The sequence below is a fragment of the Prinia subflava genome, chromosome 7 (genome assembly GCF_021018805.1).
Source record: "Prinia subflava isolate CZ2003 ecotype Zambia chromosome 7, Cam_Psub_1.2, whole genome shotgun sequence".
NCBI classification, from domain to species: Eukaryota; Metazoa; Chordata; class Aves; order Passeriformes; family Cisticolidae; genus Prinia; species Prinia subflava.
Window position 1 is genome coordinate 16,388,479 of NC_086253.1, and position 23,951 is coordinate 16,412,429.

General features: G+C 36.4%; 1 protein-coding gene across 3 annotated transcripts in view; it reads left to right on the plus strand.

Annotated features, from left to right (window-relative positions):
• Positions 1–23,951, plus strand: part of SLIT2 (slit guidance ligand 2) — a 260,009-nt gene that overhangs the window by 206,029 nt on the left and 30,029 nt on the right. For all 3 annotated transcript variants that reach the window (XM_063401696.1, XM_063401694.1, XM_063401695.1), the window contains 11 exons: positions 446–589; positions 1,727–1,893; positions 2,654–2,786; positions 7,657–7,725; positions 9,675–9,746; positions 9,970–10,041; positions 12,130–12,201; positions 14,636–14,799; positions 19,816–19,940; positions 20,074–20,171; positions 21,611–21,750. In XM_063401696.1, coding sequence (XP_063257766.1) covers positions 446–589; positions 1,727–1,893; positions 2,654–2,786; positions 7,657–7,725; positions 9,675–9,746; positions 9,970–10,041; positions 12,130–12,201; positions 14,636–14,799; positions 19,816–19,940; positions 20,074–20,171; positions 21,611–21,750 — 1,256 coding nt within the window. The remainder of the gene's footprint in view (positions 1–445; positions 590–1,726; positions 1,894–2,653; positions 2,787–7,656; positions 7,726–9,674; positions 9,747–9,969; positions 10,042–12,129; positions 12,202–14,635; positions 14,800–19,815; positions 19,941–20,073; positions 20,172–21,610; positions 21,751–23,951) is intronic.

Genomic DNA, 23,951 nt, shown 5'->3' on the forward strand with positions numbered 1-23,951 from the left:
TCTGGTATTGAAAGAAAAAGCAAAAAGCTCCAAATGCTTACGGGAAACTGGAGCAGGTTGTCCAAAGAGGTTATGGGGTCTCATCTGGAGGTACTCAGAAGCCACCTGGACACAATCCTGAGTAACTCTCTAGGGAAAAGCTCAGGAGAAGCCTGCTTGAGCAGGGTTGGACCAGATGACCTCCAGTGGTCATTTCCAACGTTACCCATTCTGTGATTCCGTGAAACACCCCTTGCCTCTGTGAAACCTACCCACCCACCCACCCACCTTTGTCTTCCAGCCTGCTCCACACACCCTGCCCTCAGTCTCTTCAGTGAGATGACAGGCAGCACAGGGCTCACTGCACTGGTGATCCCTTCACTGGCAGTGGCTCCTTCATGGTCATATCCCTCAGCCCCGGTCCCTGCCCAGGCTAAGCTGAAAAATGCTGATCCTTCTTTCCCAGGATGCTGAGGAGCAACAGGGTGAGCTGTGTGGGAAATGACAGCTTCACAGGGCTGAGCTCTGTCCGCCTGCTCTCGCTGTATGACAACCAGATCACCACCGTGGCGCCCGGCTCCTTCGACACGCTGCATTCACTCTCTACCCTGTAAGTCACATTCATCTTTTATCGTAATCACATTTAAATCTCTGACCTTTGGGGGGCATTTCCCTTAATGCTTTAATGTGTAATTTCACAGCACTTAGTAAAGTTCAGGGATAAAAGGATCTCATAGAGGCAGATTTGAGAAATTTTGTTTCCTGGACCATCTTAGGCACATGGAGAGTATGTTTTCATGGTGCCCTTTGATACAGCATTAGACAGGTTTGCAGAAGTGTCTGAGAAGGCAGGAAACACATCCTGCTAAATCTCCTTGGGGAATCCCACTGATCTAAACCAGGGTATAAAGCCACATTTTGGGTAGGCAGCACATAATCTCAGCTGGTTAGATTACCATATTGTCTGTCCTTGTGCCCTGTGCCACCCAATTACTGGCTTAAATTTCCTTGGCCTGCTGAGAATCTTAATTCATATGTGTTCTATAAGGAAGCTTCTGTCCTATTTTCTATAAAAAGAAACATCCTTTCTTAATTTAAATGTGATGTAATTTAAGAGATGTGAAGAGTAAGCAAAGCTGCTACTCAGTTTCATGAAGAAGTGCTGGTTTTCGGTAGCATCTTTCGGGAAAATACTTAGTACCCCTTTTGCATGAAAAGTGACATTTTGCATACAGTTACTAATTTTTTATATTAAGAATGACATGTTTATAAATAATGGAATTATCAATATGTTTGTGCTGCAATAAGGAGATGCCAAAAGTACTGAGAGTTTTAGAAGTAAATTCATTTTTGTAACTGGCATGTAATCAGCTTAGCTGTCACTTCAGATAGGAAACTTATTCTCTAGAGCAAATAAAACATGGAAATCTTGAGATGATAAACTAATGGAATACCTGTTGTGAGGTTAAAGCTAATAATGTAATCTATATAGCCTCCATCTCTATATGAAGTTATTGTGTTATTGGTACAGAGTGGCTTGACATGACATCAGATCTTTGACAGTTTTAAATTATTTCTAAAAAAGTTGTATCAAGATTCACCACACTGAGCCTAAATTACACCTCTCACTGGTGGTTTACACACAGCATTGTTTGAAGAACAGTGTTTGAGGTATGCTTTTTTGAAAATAGAATCCTTAGAATGAAAGGATGGTGTCATGTGGGATAAACTTTCCTGTGGTTCTCAGAAACCTCTTGGCCAATCCCTTCAACTGCAACTGCCACCTCGCCTGGCTGGGAGACTGGCTCAGGAAGAAACGCATTGTGACGGGGAACCCTCGCTGCCAGAAACCTTACTTCCTCAAAGAGATCCCTATCCAGGATGTGGCAATTCAGGATTTCACATGTGATGATGGTAAATAAATTATATTTGAACCTTTTATAATTTCAGCTTTCTTACAGATACCTTCATGGCTCCCACAGATCCCAAAGTATTGCACTTTAAAGGCCTTCATGCTGAGTTCTATGTCAGTTTAAAAACTTTCCATCCATTTTTGGATGATCAGCAAGCACGGGCTGTTCTATACATGCCTTCAAAAGTTTTTCTTGCCTATCTTCAGTACTGTAATTAATAATTTAGAAATAGTATAAAAAATTGATCCGATGTTATAGTACAGATGAGAGTATTTTCAAACACCGATGCTTGAATCAAGCACTCTTTCAGGTTACTTGATCAAATAACTTGACATCTTACGGCTCGCAGCTTCATTAACTCTTAATTAAAAGAAATGCTATCTTGCATCTCTCACACATGATTCCATTTACTGCATTATTGGTTTGTCAATTTTCAAGGCTGTATCTTTTTAAAGAGACTGCTTTTAATAATTTTTAAATTTTTTTGTCTTTCATTTCAGGATTTATTCTTCCTTTAATTTTTTTTTTTTACATATTATTACATTCTTACCTAGTAAAAAGCATTGCACTACCTAAAGCATCACCTGAAATGGAAATTCTTAGAGTGATGGTTTGCATAGATGATGTAACTTTTTCCCTAACTTAGATATTATAATGCAGAAATATCACATTGGCTTGAAGAAAATCTAGGTGGGCTATTATTGCTAATACTGAAGAGACATCTATTAACAATCTCAGCATCTGTTTGCTTTTTTAATCAGGAAATGATGACAATAGCTGCTCTCCCCTGGCCCGCTGCCCTGCAGAATGTACTTGTCTGGACACAGTAGTTCGCTGCAGCAACAAAGGTCTAAAAGCTTTGCCAAAAGGCATCCCAAAAGATGTGACTGAACTGTAAGTGGCATCCTTTTCATCCCTTTTATGAAAATTAATGTCAGAGTTTTGTTGTCAGGGTCAAGAATGAGGGGAAAAGAAAATGAAGAATTGAATTTATTAAATGAGTTGAAATTTGTTAATCCACTGCTTTGTAAAGACTTTAACATTATCTTGAGAAACTGGAGGTTAAGTTTAAATTAGCAATGTTTTGTAAGTCCCAAAGCACTCTTAAGAACTATCTGTTGCTGAATAGCTTTGAAAATATATGTATATAAAGTTGTTATCACTCTCAGATTTTATATCCCCTGCACTGAACCATTGTATAACTGTGTGCATATCATGTTACAAGGGGTTAAATTAAGGGCAACAGTTAATCTGATTAATCTCAAGTCACTGGTTAGAAAGGAATGAAGTTCAATTACATGAAAAAGCAAAAAGAAAACAATAATATGAATGTGTTTTCACAATGAACATGTTTTTTATACCTCTAAATCAATACTTTTTACCTCTAAATCAAGCACCTTAATTCTCTAAATCAATGGCTTTCATCTGTGTCAAGGAGTTACAAACACGTGGACAAAGGCTCTGTGGTACTAAGGGAGTGAACGAGGAAAGCTGCTCTCTGGGATTTGCTGCATGTTAATAAGAGGGTCTTGGGAGTAGAGTGGCATCTGGAGTCTGTCTTGGCCACAGTGGTCATAAAGCAGTCGAGTTTAAAATCTCTGTTGACAGGAGGAAATGTGCCAGCAAAACTTCAGCTCTGGATATGAGGAGAGCAGATTTCAGGCTGCTCAGGGAACTAGTAAGGTCTCCATGGGAAATGCTTTGGAAGGTACTGAGGTGCATCAGTGCTGGTCACTTTTTAAGTACCACCTGTTAAGAGCTAAAGAGCGAGTTAAGAGCAATTCCAAAAGTCAGAAGCCAAGCAGGTGAGACAGAAGGCCATCTCACCTAAGCAAGGATCTTCTGGAGCTGAGGCAGAAATGAAAAGTGTACATCCAGTGGAAACGAGGTTGAGTGACATGGGATGAATACAGAGGTGCTGCTCATCACTGTAGAAAGAAAATTGGCCCAATGAGAGCTGAAGCTGGCCAGGACTGCTGGGGACAATAGAAAGAGCTCTTTAAAATATCTTTATAGCAACAGGCAGCTCAGAAGTAACGCTGGTCCATTTTTTGATGAATATGGTCACCTCACAAACAGGGACATAGACAAAGCAGAGATGTTTAGTGCTTTCTTCACTTCCGTCTTCAATACCAGTGATCAGCTCTGAGGGTCCCAATGCCCTGAGCTGGAGCACCATGACTGAAAATTATCAACTCCCAGCCAACACCAAACTTGCACAGGATTTGCTGCTCCTGCTGGCTTTCTCTAAGGCTATGGGGCACGATGAAATTCATCCAAAAATACTCAGAGAGATGTCTGATGCCATTCCATGGCCTCTCTCAATGATTTCTGTCAGTTCTTGGTAGTCTGGAAAAGTCTCAGTCAACTAGAAGCTGGCAAATGCCCCAATTTTTGAGAAGGGCAAGAGGGTTGACACCAGTAGCTATGAACCTGTCACTTCCACTTCAGTGTGAAGTAAAATTGTGGTGAGGAAAGGTTCTTTTACAGTGGGTGGTCAGACACTGGAGCAGGCTCCTCCCCAGGGAAGTGGTCACAGCACTAAGCCTACCAGAGTCCAAGAAGTGTTTGGACAATGCTCTCAGGCACATGGTGTGACCCTAGTGGCTGTTCTGAGCAGGGGCACTAGCAGGACTCTGTCCTGGGGTGCATCAGGAAAAGTGTAACCAGCAGGTCAAAGGAAGTGATCCTCCTTCACTGTTCAACCCTCGTCAGGCCATTTCCAGAGTACTGTGTTCAGTTCTGGTCTCCACAGTTCAAAAAAGACATGGATTTACTGGAGAGGGTCCAGTAGAGATAAAAAGGTGATGAGGGGCTGAGAATCTCTCCTGTGAGGAGGGGCTGTGGGACCTGGGCCTGGTTAGTCTGGAGAAGACTGAGAGAGGATGCCATCAATACATAGAAATATCTCAAAGGCTGGTGTCAACTTGATGGTGCAGGACTCTCTTCCATGGTGCCCAGAAACAGGACAAGGAACAATGGCCACAAAATAAGCCTCAAGAAGCTGCACCTCAACATGAGGAAGAACTTTATATTGAGGGTGTCAGAGCACTGGAATGGGCTGTCCAGGGAGGTTGTGGAGTCGTCTTCTCCGCAGACATTCAAAACCCACCTGGATGTGACCTGCTCTAGGTATCCCTGCCTTTGCAGGGGGGTTGGACTGGATGATCTGCAGAGGTCCCTTGCAATCCTAACGATTCTGTGAGCCTTCCAACTCAGGATGTCCTATGATGCAGAGATTATGATAGTTTTGTGGTATTGTAAAAGCACTGGTTTTAATAGAATGTCTTCCGTTTCATATAGGCAGTTTCATAAAATCTGGGCTATTTTATCAACCTATTGAAACATTTTTTCTATGAGAAAAATTGTTAAGATTGCATTTTATGAAAGATGATTTGAATATGCAGGTGGACAGTGACATAGATACATAAAAAAGAGCTTGCTGCCTCATGTACTGTTTGAAGATATTTACTGAATAAGCTACTCATAAGACTATATGAGCAAGTTTTTATGCATTATGAAAAGGAAAATATGAACCTAAAAACTGAAATATTAGTTTGTTTTGATTCTTGATCAGATAGGTCAAAATAGTGAAAGAAATAGAAATTATTTACAGGAAAAATGTTGGACTGTGTTACACATAGCAAGTATTTAATAATGTTTCGTAATGGTTGGTTAAGGTAGTGCTTTTCCAGAAAACATCATAACTATGTTTCATAAGTAACTAAAATTTTTTACTGTTTTATGGTTTCATATTGTATAGAAGATTCTGAGATGTCCACCATTAGTCTGGTGCTTAATAGCATCTAAAAGTCTTTAGCCATTGATAAATTGAAATGATTGAGACCTCAAATTAGCACACAGGTATATAAACCCCTAACTTCATTAGGGTTTGAGTTGGGTGGTTTAGATTTTTTTTCCTCAAAGATGACTTTCTTGAATTCAATCTGGTATAAATACAATTTCTCAGGTGATCAATGCAATGTAAAGCAAAGCAGTTACAGAGAGATATTTTTGGAATTGCAAATGGAACCCTGTGACTGAAAAATCATTTGTGTACGATTTTGTATGCTTTAGTGTCTAAGCATGCAATCTAGCATATTTTTCAGAAGAATAATGGAGGTGGTTCCTGTTAACAGTTGCATACTGATTGATTCTTCCTGCTTATTAGCATGCTTGGCTCTTCTAAGATGTACTTCATGTGTTTTATAAAATATCTTAATAGTTGCTTCATTTGAACAAGGAGGAATTTTTATCAGACAAGTGGATACTTGTAGTACTTCAGTTCTAACAAAGCTTAATAATATGACCTAATGTATCTGTTGGTAAAAGGATTTCATCAGAATACTTGCTTCTTAAAAAATTTTAAAAGTTGGGGTGGGTTTTTTTAATAATTAATTACATGAGCCCAAGCTCTATTCAGCACCATTAGCATAGTGTAAGTATAAAGCTTGTTGAGACACATTTTGGATTTGGCAAGCAGCCCTAGAAAGTCATAGTCCAAAGAGAAAAAAAAAAAAAAAAAAGGAAGAAAGAAAGACAGCCATTTGATTAGATAGTTTTTTTGTGAAGTTTAGCTGTGTTTCATCTCATCCATTTAGTCAAGACTAAAGTTTCCAAAGATGCTACAGCATACGTAAAGACATTAATCTCAAAATAAAACAAAAAATGTCTCTATCAAAGACTGCTCTTAGCTCAAGCATGTTGCAAGTATTTCAATGGCAAAAATGTCTTCTTTGCATAGGGATATCGAGGGTGTAGTTTCCACTTGGGATCCAGGAAACATAAGTAATACCACCATCAGCAAAGTCATTTTCCCCAGATGAGAAACTAAAGACCTTTAATCTTCGTGCCACTATATGCTTCATTTCAAACTGACAAGTAAATTCAGCACTTCTTGTAATCTCTAAACTACTTGGCCTGGTTACACGAAGAACCCCTCCACTTGTACTCTGTTATGTCTGGCTGCTCACTGGAGGCTCTTTAGGCAAGGCTTGTTACCCTCCCCTGCCTGCAGCTCTGGTGCTGGGACAGGTTGATGGCTCTGTCCCCATTAACTCCAAGGATGAGAAGGTCTCTTATTGAGAGATATGAGCAGGGAAGAAGAATGAGCAATATAATACAGGAGCTGTGAACCTACTGAGAGGGGGAAAAATCTAACTTTTCTAGTGAAGGGTGATTGATTGCTGTCTTCAGTCACTAATATAATGCAGAAGAATAGGATTGTAGCATGATAGACTGATATATCATATAATTTACAGGGATAAATTAAGGAAGGTGACCTGAACCACAGGCAAGACAAATGAATTTGCTGTTGGAGCTAAAACTAGACCTTGCTGTTTGTAGTGTAAAGGACTACCTCTGCAATGCCAGAATCTATTTCTTTTTATGATAGCTAAAAATCCACACTTAATGTGATTTGTGGGAGTCAGATTTACCTTTCCTGTGTAGGTGTGCGGGAAATGGAGATGATAAAGACCTCATTTTGCAGAGTCGTTATGAAATAATAAAAAATATAATGCAAGAGATTTTTTTATGTTACTTCATAATATGCATTATATATGATACAATTGCATTTGGATCTTAGGCTACAATCCTCAGGTCTATCTCTAAAAACCAAAATTTGTAAGCAAGTTTTCTTATAAAATGGAGTAGAATGTGTTATTTGCTATTAACTTTAGTGTTGGATTCTGAGATTAGTGGATGAAAATGCTCCTATTTTAATGAAATACATAATGTTCTTTGTTTTATTTTTCTGGTTTAGTTATTTGGATGGAAATCAGTTTACCCTTGTTCCAAAAGAGCTTTCCAACTATAAGCATTTGACACTCATGTAAGTAGTTTTAAAATAACATTCTCTACTGAAATGAAAAGTAAAACAAAATACCTTACTCAATTATACCTGAATTTATTTATAAGAAAAAGTCGGTAAAATGTATCATATTCAGCAAATACCCAACCATATTTTATAAGTGAGGATATTTTATTCTATTTATCACATCCTACATATAATATATTCATTCACATTTTATGAGCATGGGTATTTTATTCCAGTGATTACATCACAAAGTAACAATGAAAAAGTTATAGTTGACCTCAAAAGAGATATAAGGTCTTATAAAGTGAGGGTAATTGTTTCTCCCACGGTATATGGTTTTCATGACCCAAGGAGAGAGCTTGTCTAAATGCCTTGCTGCCAACTCTATTGCTGACTCACTGATTTCAGGCAAAACGTTAGTTCCTCTAAAAATTATTACCTCTACTCCATGAGTAGTTTGAATATGATTTCTGTACCTTTTAATTGTACAGTGAGAAAAACAGGAAGGCTGTATATGTAAATTCCTGTAATTCCATCTGTAATTTTCATGGTCTTTGTTAAGACTATAAAAATTTATACCAGCTGAGGCTGAACTGTGTTACATTCTGAAAGCAGTTTGTGGTTTCGTTATAATCAGAATGAAATGTAACATGGGGAGTAACAGAATCCCTTAAATTTCATTTTTCACTGGGTTTAGAGCAATTCAAAGGCAAGAAATTAATTTCCTTTATTTACCTCATGTTAGACAAAAGAAGTCACAGTCACAAATTTTGTAAAACCCACACTTTCAAATCTTTTTGTATTTTTCCAATAATATCTGGAAAAAAAAGCCCTTGCAATATTTTCAAGTCTATCCTGTGTAGAACTTGTAGGAAATCTTTGTGAATGGTTTACGGGAGTTATGAATAGATGGATGAATAAATAGAATGCAAACGAGTATCAGCAGTCTCCATTTATGAGAGCTGCAGGGCACACTATTTTAAACTCTTCTGTACATTTACTCATACTGCTGTTATGTAGTTGAGAAGGCTCCTCAGCTGTGTTTGGGAAAAGAAACCACTGTGCATAGTCCTGTGGTCAAACAAAGAATTACAAGTCTCCTGAGTTCCAGATTAACAAAGAAAGTAGTTTATTTTTATCTTTTTCATTCTCTTTTGAATGTATTTCTCTGTTATACTTGCCTGATATGTTTATTATGAGTCAGTCTTCTTACATGCTTACACAAAAATTTCAAGTGGGGAAATATGTATATTGCATAGCTATTCAACAATGCTCTTAAGTTAATATATCAAGGTTCTCTCAGAAACAAAGGCAGTATTTCACCACAAAACACATGAAACAGTACTGAAATAGTCAACATAAAATTAAAAATAAAGCACGATATGAGAATAAAGGACAGCATTCACATTTAGTGCAGCATCTTTAAAGTTACCAGCGTACCACTACGGCTTCCATCATAATTACATTTAAGATTTTATTCATTAAAATTTTGACCAAAGAAGACATTAATGCTTTTTCTGTAAATCTAAGTTCTTTACAATAATAGCTCTGGGCTTTGATGTCTTTATCATGTAAGTGTGAAGTAGAGTATTAAATGATATTTACTTAGGTGTCATTAGGAACATGACTAGAATGACTTCCACTTTAAAACATTACTTTCATTTTTGTGCTTGAGTTCATGAAGGATTGCATCATTAACTTGGTAGCATGATGAACATTGCTATTGTATTAGAATGCATTGCACTGCTTTTTCTTCTGTGTTGAAATGAGAATGCTTTTTATTGATCAAGCTAAACACTTGCTGGGCTTATATATGGCATGTGAAAATAAAAACAGATGCTGTTTTAAATAGTTATATCAGTGGTAATACTACTTCTACTAATGAAAATGTGTCAGTTTAACTTACACTGTTTTGGGACTGGGGCATTCATTTTAAGGTCTGAATTTCTGAATTTATTTTTTAGAGATTTAAGTAACAACAGAATCAGCACTCTTTCTAATCAGAGCTTCAGCAACATGACTCAGCTGCTCACCTTGTAAGTTTAAACATGTAACACTGACTCTTTGGAAGCATTACAATGGGGTGTTTTGTCTTGGAAAGAAAGGGTGTTTAGTTGATATTAAAACTTGCTTGGTTTGGAGGCTGTAAAATAACTTGTTTCCTAACTAGCTATGTGTGCAAAAGCTGATTTTGGTCATGCTCTGCATAGTTTACTGAATAACTGATACACTTGCTGACAGCATTTTACGTATTTTCAGAATTCTTAGTTACAACCGCCTAAGATGTATTCCTGCACGGACTTTTGATGGATTGAAATCACTTAGGTTATTGTAAGTATTATTTTTTAATTGTTGCTATTTTCCATAACTTTTGTGTACAGAAGATAGCAGAACCATAGGAAGTTACCAGATCCACAGGAAGTTAGCAAATTTTAACACCTATCAAATATTTCAGAAGTGATAATTACGTAGCCCTAAAAATCTAAGACATGCACTTTTTACTTTTCTGATTTTTAATGTCAGCTGTTTTTCTTTTTTTTTTTTTTTTTGTGTTATATTCTGCCTTGTTATAAGCATTGAGGTCTAGCAAAAAATGACATATGCATAAATTCCTTCAGTATATATCAGAGGGTTTTGCAGTTGAATTTTGAATATTTTTGTTCCAACAGTAAATTTCTGTGTCTTGTTTCATTTAATTGGAGTATTTCCAAAGCTATGACATCATGATAAAGAATTGAAAACCAATTACTTTTTGGTTGCAAGAAAACTTTCCATTTTACCACTAGGAAAAACATGGTTGACAGGGCACAAAAATGGACAAAGAAAAATAAGGAACAGTCAGTCTTATTTACAGCTTCAGTTTGTCATTAAGAAAAAAGCCTGCAAAAATTCCTTTTCAAAAGTTCACAGCAGAAAATGTATTTTTTGCCTCCATGTGGGTCATTTATAACCATTTAAGTATTTGGTTGGATTAAATACCTAAAGCGTGACATTATTTAAGTGTGCTTTCATAATTTCAGTTATTAAATATAAATATGGATAATTTCAAGAACCATAGTTCTTTACATGTTAGATATATTCATGTAGCTGAATGAATTTATAGAAAGGGAGAGATACTTTTCACAGAATCACAGAATGAGCTGAGTTTAAATGGGCCCACAAGGATCATTAGGCCCAGCTCCTGGCCGTGCACAGCATCATCCCCAAGAGTCATATTGCCCAAATGCTTCTTGAGCTCCATCAGACTTGGTGCTTTCACCCCTGGGGAGCCTGTTCCAGTGGCCAACCACCTTCTGGGTGAAGAACCTTTTCCTCAAATTCAATCTAAACCTCTCCTAACTCAGCTTCAGCCCATTCCCTTGGATCGTGTATCTGGTCACCACAGGGAAGAGATCCATGCCTGCCCCTCCTCTTCCCATCACAAGGAAGCTGTAACTGCAGTGAGGTCTCCCCTCAGCCTCCTCCAGGCTGAGCAGACCAACTGGCCTCAGCCCCTCCTCGTGTGGCTTCCCCTAAGGCCCTTCACTACCACCATCAGTCTTCTTTGGACACTGTAATAGCTTCCTGTCTTTCTAATTGTGGCACCCAAAACTGCACACACTATTCAAGGTGAGGCTGTCCCAGCTCAGGGCAGAGCAGGACAATCCCCTCCCTGGCCTGGCTGGCCATGCTGTGTCTGATGCCCCCCAGGACAGGGCTGGCCCTCCTGGCTGCCAGGGCACTGCTGGCTCTTGTCCAACTTTCCATTGACCAGGACCCCCAGGTGCTTTCCTGGCACTGCTTTCCATCACCTCATTCCCCACCTGAACCTACATCCAGGATTGCCCCATCCCAGGTGCAGAATCCAGCACCTGCCCTTGCTGAACTTCATATGGTTGGTGAAACCAGCAGGTTTTCTACAAAAGAAATATCACTGTTCCCAGTAGTGATGCTTAATGAAGTTTTTAGTTTTCTACTTCCACTATCAAATTTGGACAAAAATGTTAATACCTATATTAACAGTCAATGTCTGTGTGTTCTGTGAATCTATGAAAGACTAAAAAGAACATATAACAGTAATTAATGCAAAAATCAGGGAAATGCTGAAAAAATCAGAAACTCTTCTGCTATCTGTCTCTAAATCCAGTTGTTACTTTGCATATCTGTTGCTACTTTATTAACTTTTATTTTTCAATTTTAAAATAATTACAATATTTATATTTCTTACAAAAACCCAGGATGCAAAAAAAGTCAAATAACAAATAAGCTGCCAGTTAGGGCTTACAAAAAAAAAATGAAACCACAAACAGTTGGAAACACTGAGGAACTGGAAGAAAAAAAATGTGAAAAGCTGAAGACTGTTGAAAGAAGATGAAATTTGCCAAGTTAACCTGACTATTTTCTCTGCATTGATATTATTGTGTTTCTTTTCTCTTTAAGGTCTTTGCATGGCAATGATATTTCTGTTGTTCCTGAAGGAGCCTTTAATGATCTCTCAGCATTATCACACCTGTAAGTATTCAGCTGGTGTACTTCTGTTGTTGTTATGCTTAGCCAATTCCATGTAGCCAAACAAAGACATAATGCAGAGAAGTTCTCTGGAGGAAGCTTGTGCTTGTGCAGAGGCTGGGCACTGGCCAGAGGGCTGGCAGCAGCTCAGCACAAAAATCCTGGGCCTGCTGCTTGTGCTGCAAGTTGAACTTGTCTGCCCCGTGTCCTCATGGCAATGAAGGCTAAAGACTCTGGGCTAAATCTGAAAGTGAGCAGCCAGGGGCTCGAGGATACTGATCACTCCTTTCTGCTAGGCCCTCCTAGGGCCACATCTGGAATATGTGCCCAGTTTCTCCAGTATAAAGCAGATGTTCATGAACTACAAATCCAGCATAGGGACAAGCAGGGTTGGGAGGTGGCTCAATCGTATGAGCTGCAAGGAGAAGCTACAGGAACTTGGCTTATCCACCCCAAGGAAAAGGGAGATCTAAAAGTGTTCAGGCCTAAGGATTACATCAATGATGGAGACCCAGAGGTGCACAAAGCATCAAAACCTGCAACAAGGGAAATTTGATGGAACATAATGAAAAATTCTTCACTGTGAGGATGATTCAGCCAGGTTGCCCAAAGAAGCAGGAAAATCTCCATCCCTGGAGATTTTCAGAGCTCAGTTGGAAACAGCCCTAAGCAGCCCTGACTGCCAAGGTAGCCCTGCTTTGTGCAGGAGGTGAGAATAGGTAAAAAATTTTCTATGATTCTGTGTCAGTGTCTTGTTAAGTTGACACTAAACACATCACATCTGATTTCAGAACATAATTTGAGGCAATAGTTTTCCAGTTTTTAATTTTCATTGGGAACCTAAATTAGAACAAGCTACCTTCTGCAAACCTTGTGGTGTTTATGGATAGTTTGAGGACAAGACTTTGAGGAGTATGTTGACTAGGGCCTTTAGATATATCTGGGGGTTTAAGTTTCTGAACAGCAGCAGTTGTTAAAAACTTAATTATCTGTTTCTCTGTCAGTATTGGACATTTATATTTAGGTCTCAGAAATTTCATACAGATTAAGCTTTCAGTCATTGATAATTCATTCAAATGCTACTATTAAGCTAATTTATCTGCATGAAATATCAGTAAAACTTGGATAGATTTGATTGCTCGTGCTTTTTTCTTAATGGATATCAGTTATTCTTTTTAATATTCTGTTTTTAACAGAACAATTGTGTTAGTTCAGGCTGTAATCCACTGTTGCAAATACAGAAAGGACAAATTCTAGATGTTTCTCCTTGCATGGGAAGTTTCCTTGTCACAAAGTCTCCTTTTTTTTCTGCTCTGAGTTAAGCCAGACTGAACAAATATGTACATTTTCTTGAGAACAGCTTGAATTTATTAAAAAGTTAATATGAGAGGGCTTTCTGCTCAGTGGGGCAGAAAAGAGTGTTTCAGCTCTGGTAGTTCCTACTGCCTTTGCTTGCCAAAGACTTCCTTGTATCTGTAGAAGACACACGGATTCAAAACTGTGGAAAGTATTGAAACATCTGGAGAAGAAGGATATTTTAATACAGTCATTTGATAGTGTTTGAACATGTTGAGATTATCTGTTAAAAGTTCCATGATTACCGTATTTCTTAAAAGGAACATGAGTGCATCTTTACAGAATAGCACAAGGCTTCAAATCCTCCAAATTAACTACATGTCTCATTGTTTCCAGAGTTTTAAGAGTATTTATAGTTTCTGGCAGAGAAAATAAACACTTAAAAAGCTGTTATGGAAATTAATTTTAAAAAATCTCTAGCTAAATTAGTTTTTAATTTAAAAAATCACATGGATTATAATTTAAAGAAATGGATTTGCTTTCATAATGAAGCAATTCCTATGTAACTACTGCAAAGCTGGGATAATGTAGTTTTATTTACTTATGCAGCAGAAAACTCTTACAGAATTCTGCACATAGTTGTGAGTTCAGTGAGACAGCTCCAAAGAGGAAATAATTAAATCCAATTTGGAAGCTTAGAAGCAGATGGTTTGTACCAGCCTGGGAGCCATAAACTGAAAAGGAGAAATATCAGGACAGAACTCTGTGGAATTGTCTTGACTGTTTCAGAAGAAATACTTTATTCTTGTTATCTTGTTAAATTGCCCAGTATCAGTTTCACTCTGCTGATGCAGCTGATCTTCTCTGTTACAACCAGCAGTGAAACAGTTTGTATTAGCTCACCAAAGTTCACACGTAGTGCTGTGAAGAATATCTAGATTTCTGGACTATGTTTCTACTAAAACTATCACTGCTTGATCTAGAACCCAAATCCAGACACTTAGTGCTGTAGCAGTCATTTTGGTGGTGGGAGAGCAGGTTTGCATTTTGAATGGGTTTTGCCAATCCGTTTTCTGCCTTCTTTTTTAAAAAGCAGCCATTTAAAACTTGACTCCCTTTGTTATTTGTCTTTTTTCCACAGGGCTATTGGAGCAAATCCTCTTTATTGTGATTGTAATATGCAGTGGCTCTCTGACTGGGTAAAATCAGAATACAAAGAACCTGGTATTGCACGTTGTGCTGGTCCTGGAGAAATGGCAGATAAACTCCTTCTCACAACTCCTTCTAAGAAATTTACTTGCCAAGGTACTATTTCTGGTTCTTTTCTCTTTGAAGTGTCAGTGTTTATTTTTTACAAATAGCTGAGCTGTGAATTAAGTCTTTTGTACTCAAAATACATTTATTACAGCATCTTAACTCAGCCTTGTCATTATATCCATACTTAAGGATATAACCATTGGTTCCATTCAGGAAATGTATTTATTTTAAAGATTTTAATTCCTATCTCTTTTAAAATAAATAGAGAAAAAAGTATTTGGACTTGCAGTACAGTATTCCTCATGATGTACATAGTACATCAAAGTACAGGATGTACACAGGTACTTTGTTCTGGCTCAGTCATGAGTAAGAGTTTAAACTTCCCCCAGCAATTTTCCTTCAAGCTGTTCACCATAAAACCTGTAAATAACATCCCTAATCCTTGCAGTCTGCAATTAAATGTATAGTATGTCTCTGATATTTCAGAGGAAAGCACAAACAAAAAAAGCAGACCAAGAAAGGGTACATGAGGGAATGTGATAACCACTACAGAGGTCTTGATCTAAATTGTTGTTAAACGGGCAGGTGTCTCAGGGTATTTAACTCCATGGTGGTACCAGCATTGCTGGCATTTTTATCACAGCTTAGATTATTGTCTGTTAATTCCTAGGTTCTTTTTCTGAACTGTACTATTACTTTTTAGAAAAGTAGCCTTTTACTTTATATTAAGTAAGAACTTGCTTTGTTTACTGTTTAATCTTTCTGTATTCCACTGATTTATTCCTTCCTAAATATTTGGAAAGCACAGAAAGATTCTACTGTAGCTTCATTTTTCATGGTCCTGGTTTAAAAACATTGAAACTCCAAATTAAAAAGAAAAAAAAATCATGTTTCTATATTTCTAAGCCATTACTACACTCATTGTGATTTTTGAAGCATCAAATGAATATGTTCTTTAGTCTTGTACAAGTAACTTATTCTCAGTGTCCAAGTAATCTTCAAATTGCTTTGACTTATTCATCTTTTAATGTATCTTCTAAGGTGAGCTTTATTATTTGTCATTTTGTTCTTACAAAAGCAAAGCAGTGGGACTTTGTCAGAGTTTCTTATCCAAAGTTGTTCTTTACTGCATACTTAATCTATTCAGTCTTTTCTCTTTAGACTGTCTGTCAAAAAACTTTTTCTTTTTTTGTATAAAAATACGACTAGAAGCCACCTTGTTACTTGTGATCCCAGTGAATTTTTTTCCCTCTGAATCCTTTTTGAATTTTTTCACCATCTCTGAGGTCATGCAGTGTTCATTTCATATGATGCTCATCTGTTGCAAAGTCTCTTAGCCTCATTTTAGATAGGACATTTTCTGGCCAATCTGATAATTTTATTACCAGCATCTACTGAACAGTATTGTAGGTGTACTTCTAATGCAGGCTGTCATAGGGATACAAGTGAAAGAGTATTTGCACAGATATGAGGAACCTGTTTCGTTATTTTCCAGCTTTGTCAGTTTTACAAACTGTATCACTTCTGCCTACAATCATTGTTATGTTTCTGTCAGACAATCCAGAAATTATATCTTACTCCCCCTTGCCCATCAGAAAAGATCCTTTGTAATATTATGCAGGGTAAAAACTGTGTATTTGTTCCACTTCCAAGAGTGGAGATCTGGTATTATGGATACCTTTGAAAGAAAATAATTTTTCTGCCACTCTCCTATGAGGATGCTCACAATTACAGGTTGCAAATCAGCAGCTTTTCAATGATGTGATGGCCCTGTAAGACATTTTGAGTCTGTTGCTAAAAGATAAGTAATTTTATCTTTTGCTTAAAAGTGAACTGCTGAATAATAGAAATTAGGAAGATGCTATGTTCCTATTAGAAGCGAAATTTTTGCCCATGAATAAAAGAGCTGCTTTCAGAGTATGGTCTGCTACCATCTATGTATTTACAGGAAAAGAGTAGTGTGTAATTCCCTCTTATCACTATCCATGGACTCAATTGATAGGGAATTGGGTGCTTGAATTTCACCTACATAATGAATAGTTCCTAGTGGAAATGGCATTTTATAGTGAAGTCTCATCTCAGTTGTAAAGCTCAACAAAATCCCTTTACCTTACTCTAATTTTATGAATTCCTTTACTGCAGGAATCGTCCATTAATATTTTCTTCTTCCAGTTATTTTTCTACATTTGTGGGTGGGTTTTTTCTTTCATTTTTTTTAATGTGGCCTCTAACAGCTTCTCAATCTTTTACTTTTACCTCTTTATTATCCATGCCCTGCTTCTAGAGATTCCAGGGCCTTGTGGTTTTCTGATACCAGGTAAGGTTATAAGCAGATATGGAATGGTGATCTGCTTAAGAACAGACCTTCTGACCTTCCTTTTGTGTACCTCAAGCAGACTTCTTTCCTAAGACACGCATGTGCACTGTTCGTTTTCCCCTGTGATGAATTTACAGATTTATATATTGTATGAACTGTTTTTATTTCAAAAGTCTGGGTTTAAAACCTGAGTATCTAACTGAAATTATTACTTCCATTCATTGTGAAATTGGTGATTTCATTAAATACTGCTTTAGAGGCCAAATGCAAAAGAGGAGTCATAGCATGTCAGAGCTCAAAGTTTTTCTTACAGCAGATTTCTTTAGAATCTGGTTTGAGACCGTTTGTGTCATGGTTTTTCTTAAAACATCTTAGTTACATTTAGATATCTATGTCAATAAAATACTGTTAGTTTTTCTTGGTTTAAGGAAGAATTTTTTTCCTCATATTAAAGAACATGTATGTCTACAATTTGAAAAACTAAACTAACCAAGAGGTTATAAACCAAATTCTTTTTCATATGTGAGTCTTTTAACACATGCAAGCAGGAAGAATAAAGGAACAGTATAGTGAAGATGAAAATAGGTTCCAAAAATACTTTTGCACTTTTCTTGATCTTACAACTGAAAAATGATAAATAAAAATATTCATTTATGTTGGATACTTCATATATATTAGTTCAAAATAAATAAAGTACAAAATAAGATAATGTTGTTTACTCTCTTATTGAGACTGAGGTTCCCATTTTCTGTCTCTGGTTTGGAAGTGAAATTTAGAGTGCTACTCCATTTGGGAAAAAACCTTGGTTACTGCATGTTTTATAATTTGTGCCAATTAATTAGCATTTTATTGTATGAAAGTTGAAGAGAGGATATAATATTCAGAATAAATAGAAGGAAGGATTGACTTCCAGACTACAGCACAGTATTACAAATGCTTATGTATGTGCCTCTTTCACTTAGTTTTTTTTCACAGAACCTCCTGATATACTCAATATTCAGCAGTAGTCTAGAGTACAGTCAGCACTTCCTAGATGTTGATTCTATTATTTTTGTTTCAACTTTTCCTCCTCTCCTGTGTGCAGATCTAACAGATAGTTTAACCAGGTATAGATTTCTTTTTTAAAATAATGTAATGAAGAGAAAAAAAATTAACAGTAGGTACAAATTATGGCTTTGGCAATAAGCACCTTATCACATATTACTGTGCTCTTCTTGCAAGTTGTGACACAGAAGGATACCAGCAACTGCAGATTTAAAAGAAAATTAAAAGGTCACCCATTCTTTGTCTAACACTCCTTTCTTGATCCTTACAAAGTCATGGTTTCATTCCAGGCCAGTTCCTTTACAATTAATATGAGATTAATTTGCAAAAAAAAAAAGAAAAAAAAGTTAAGCAATGTAAATTTAAAAATAGAATAAATCCCTATATCTAAGCAAAGCTCTTTTAGCTTTGAAAACTCTGCAGTTTGGCTCATTTCATGTAAAACCTGCTAGAGAGCAATCAGGTATTTTCTGTAGAAGGCCCCAGGAGTTGGGGGTTTTTTCCATTTAGAAGAAATCACTGTTTATTCCTTCAAAGGTACAGTTCATCTGTGGATAACTGAAGGGTTTTTTTAATAGGGGAAATCTGAAATCAAACTGAAGGCAGTATTGTCATCAGGCCATAGAGCTGGTGATGATGTATCTTCATTCTCTTAATAGACATTTGACAAAGTCACCCATTTTTTTCTTTACAGTAATCAAACTTCACAAAAATTATGAGAGTTAATCATACACAGGTGGTTTCTAACTTTTAACAAGTAACCAGTGATTTCCTCGGTTGTTTGAAAAAAAGAAAGTTTCCTAACTTGAAAATTCACCGGAAAATGGCTGTGAAACTGGAAAACTATAGAGAAAAAAACAAAAACAACAAAAACAAATCCTAAAAAAAATCTGTATAACAGAGATAAGATTTGCATAATTCAAAGCTCAAGTCTGGGTTCTGAAACTTAGGGTTTTGTCAATTTCCATTTCTGATTTCTTTCATTATAATCATTAACAGAAGACGCGAGACTGCAAGCATGGATTGCAGTCTTCCCTTGCACACAGCTCTGAGGTACAGTTTACATGATTTGTGGGCTCAGCTAACACTGCAATGCACAGAACTGTGCTGACCCATAAGGAAGACAGACACAGTATAGAGCTATTTATGGTCAGATAGCTTGGACAATGTAATTTACATTACAGTTTGCAGATTTTCAAGAAATTTACAGGTAATTTTACCATTTCATTTTGCCATCTATGTGATCCTGCAGATAAAAAAATGTTAAAACAAAAATGCATTTAAAGAAGTGTTCTCAGTAACACCATTAAGGGAAGGATTGAAAACTGTGATAGCCTGTGATTTTCTCACAGGCAACTCCTACTCCATAACAAAAGCTGAAATTGTATTCTTCAATTTCTTAATACAAAGGAAAGGTAATTGTCATGGATCAGAATGGTACAGCTGTCAGAGAAGAGGAATATTGGAATCACTTTGGTGTTAGCTTCTTAACAAAAACTAAAAAGTGATACTTCAACCAAAAGTCCAATCCCATATTTATTTGGTCACATCAAAAGAACGAAAGACAGTTCAGCATTTCATTAATATAGAAACACCATAATGTCTAAAATATATTTTAAAATTTAAAGCAACATGTCTGATAGATCCTGTCCAATATAAATTAACTGTTGCTTGTTTCTGACAATCTAATTTGTATTTTTAAGGTTCTGTGGATGTTAATATTCTTGCAAAGTGTAATCCCTGTTTATCAAATCCGTGTAAAAATGATGGAACCTGCAATAATGATCCGGTTGACTTCTACAGATGTACATGCCCATATGGTTTCAAGGTAGGTACTGCATGAAGAGGGAAAAGCTCACTGAAATGCAAGCTTATCCTTAAAAACCTTTAAATATTCTTTGTCTCCCTTCCACTGGTGTCTGTACTTTCTTCTTACATTGTAATTGTTGTTCCCTGTGTAGGGTCAAGACTGTGATATTCCCATTCATGCTTGCATTAGTAACCCGTGCCTCCATGGTGGAACCTGTCACTTGAAAGAGGGAGAAAAAGATGGTTTCTGGTAGGTTTTTTAATTGTAATAACAGGATGGAAAACTACTGAGATTTTTGTGGTAAACTAATGTTGGTGTTAAGCTTTAGGTTCTCTGTGTTTGCTGCTGAGAGCACCACAAAGGCAGATTTTTAGTGCTTTGGAAGTTTTCAAAATATGTTGCCATCCTTGGAAAGCTTCTAGAGCTTTGAATCTGTTAAAAACAGTAACAAATGACAGTGATTAGTTGAGGCATATCAGGTCAAGACAGCATAGTATTGACTCCATTATGTTAATTAATAGCTAGCTAGATCCCTGCTGAAAAAAATCTCATAATTCATCTGTTGTTGTGTGTATTACTTCAACAGACAGCATGTAAATGATAAAATGTAAATCCCAGTGAAACAGAAAATTAATGATTCATTTGAAACTCACTATGCCAGCAGATAAACATGCTGTGAGCATTTTTAATCTTGAGTTATTTAATCACACAGTACAATTACTCCAGATGTACTTCATGAATTATGAAATAAAGTTCTTTAGCATTCTTATGTGAGATTATTAGTCATTTTATAATCTACACCTCAAGCTTGTTAGAAATGACACTTCAAAAAGATACAATTCATTATCCTGCAATTCGTTATGACATTATTCTTACTTTTAATCCAAATTCTGCCCAAGGATTAAATAGTCTTCTATTAAAATTTAAGTGTATACATCTTAATAATATGACTCAAAATTCTAAATTGACATAGTCATGCCTCAGAATTTGACCTTTTTCATTTATTTGTTTGAACACAAACATATTTTGAAACATACATAACACATACATATTTTGAAAATCAAAGCAATCTCATAGTGAAAGCTTCATAAATTATAGGTAAAGGAAATTACATGAAAATATATGTGTAGTCATGTTTGAGTAGCTTCTACATTTACTATCTATTTTGATGTATTTGTTTCGCAGAAACGTGATTAAAAGCAAAAAATAAATTACTGCTTTGAAGAATTTGTGCAGGCTTTGGTTTTTTATATGAATGCATGTACATTAAAGAGAATTTTATATTAGTGCATTTAACTGAATGATTGTGGAAAACTACTATTACATACTAAATGCTGATTCCACAGTATTTTCCATGTATTTAACCTTAAAGAACCAAAAGGATCACTTTCCATAAGAAATATAATCTAACAATGTAAAGGAAGAATGCTTTTCAAAAGGAATGCTCCATGATTTAATTTATCAGGGTCGTTATACTAAAGACTAAGATATGACTTTAGAATCACTTTTCTGTAATTGAAATTGTAAAAAAATACTTTGGGATTGTTTAACATAAAGGCTTTTTACATTATATCAACCATGTTCTTTTGTGGATTATTATAATTCTAATATAATTCTGTTCATTACAGTCCTTGTCGGGACTCCTCACCTAAAATGTCCATGTGGTTGTTTTTTTTTTTGTATTACAGGTGCACTTGTGCAGATGGATTTGAAGGTGAAAACTGTGAAGTAAATGTTGATGACTGTGAAGACAATGACTGTGAAAACAATTCTACTTGTGTGGATGGAATTAATAACTATACTTGCCTATGTCCACCTGAATATACAGGTAGGAGTATAAGAGAAAGCACAGGTAATTCAAGAATTCCTAGCAGAACAGTAATATTTTCTATTTTGCAGGTATATTAGTAGTTACTCTACAAGTGACTTAATACCAGGTGTCCCTCCATTTTTTTCTCCTTTATGGTTTGTAGTCAAAACTAGATTTAATGTCCCCTCATTAATTCCTTTTTATAGTTTTAAAATTACAGCATTTTAATATTTAAAAGGTCATTCAAAATGTGCCCCTCCTTACTGTCTGCCTAGATACCCCAGTGGAGGACCTCTGTAGCTGTAGAAATCTGAAAAAAATATTCTGCTTTTATCCTTAATCCTCATTTTACTATAAAGAATTTGTCTGTGCCATTGGGGAATTGTATTTGGCACCCCTGGATGCTGTCCTGTGCTCCTCTAGAAATATTAATACCGAGTGTGATGCTTCCTGCACAGAATAAAAAGACAAGTGTCTTTTGTTTCTGTCAATTGGCAGCCAAGCCCAAGCATATCCTCCTCTTTGTGACAGAGGATCTCTTGCTTGCTGTCATGGTCTCTGTGGGAATGGAGGAACAGCAACATGGAGGAAGTAGAATCTATTGTTTGTATTGATATTTTTGTAACTCTTCTAACCAGATAGATCTATTTTCTATCAGATAGTTGACCACTAGAAGAACATAGACCTTAAATCCATTATGATTTCAAATGCATAAAAAAGAAATCTAAGATCCACCATATTTTGGGAATTAATTCTATTCAGTCATTTTAGATTTTTACTGAAACTGATCAAAATTGAGCTCTGAGAAACTGAAAGGGGAGGTGAATGCATAAATTAATTTCATTTGTTGAAAACCCAGCTAACTCCTTTCTCATCCGAAGTGTTTCCATCACTGGTTCTAGAGGCTGTTGGATTGGTCCCCTGTTTTATGGTTTTCAAATTTAAAATCAGTATGTAAATATTGGGAATGCACAGCGAGTGAAGATGTTAAAACACAAGTATAAGAAATACAACTTCATAATCTAATAGAGGCATTCATCCAGTACTTATTCTGGGTAAATGTTTGGTAGAAATTTCCCCATGCAGGAAAACCTACAATATCTAAAGCAATACAAAACCCAAAAAGCTATTTAACAATACATGGATGATCCATCTGTGGAAGGACAGACGTAAGCTTCTCGTAAGAGAAAATACTGTTTTGCCAGGCACCAATACCTGGATACCTAAGTGCAGTTGACAATTCAAGCCTTGGAAAGAAATAAGAGGTAACATCCTCAGTAAGCAGAAACAGCCGTTCTCCTACAGCTAATATTCAGGTGTATGTGAGTCAAGTTCGGCTCCCCTGGGACCAGTTCTGTCTCCTTTAAAAATGGATCAGGTATTCTCTTGTGTAGGCTTGGAGAATGCAAAGCAAAGTCACATCAGTCCAGTATTGCTCTTCAGTGGTTTCATGCTAAGAGGTTTCATATACCTATTACTTAGGAGATAGTTCACATGCAAGTGCATTCCTCTTCTGCAGCTTTGCAGGTGTTTTTTACACCTACTTTGTTGCTAATTTCTACATTTTCAACCTTACTTTGGGTGCCTTTAACTATTATGAGTCCACAGGTTGTTGGATTCAGAGTATGCCATAGAAAGGACTGCTTTTTATTAAATATCCATAAAGTGGATACAAAGGATTGTCTATTACAGGTGCTAGCCTAAAACTTTGATTAAGTGTGCCTGTTGCATTTTTGGAGTATTGCAAACGAAATGTAAATTTTAAAATTACAATTGAAAAAAAAAAAGAAGTATTTCTCTATATATCTCTATGGATAGAGAAAAAAGGAGAGAATAAACATAGATAAAATTTTTGATGTTTGTATTGCAGTTATGCTTCTTTAGTCAAAATACAAGAAAATGCATTTTTAAATTTGTTTCATATCTGTGCATAATTTTACCATAACTGTGCTGTGAGTTTTACACACACAATGCCTCCTCATAATCTCTACTGAAGTCAGTAAGATACGTGAGTAGGTGAGAGTCTTCTCACCAGCTCTAAAAGAAAGCAAAACAATCTATTTCTAATCAGTAAGTTTAACCTCCCAGTTAAAAATTATTGAGAATTTACACTAGCTCATCAGAGTTTTCTCAACACTTTTTTTAAGAAAGATTTTTTTAAATGCATGACTAGAGCCTCAACTCATTTTATAGTAATTGTAGCAAAAATTTAGGTTTTC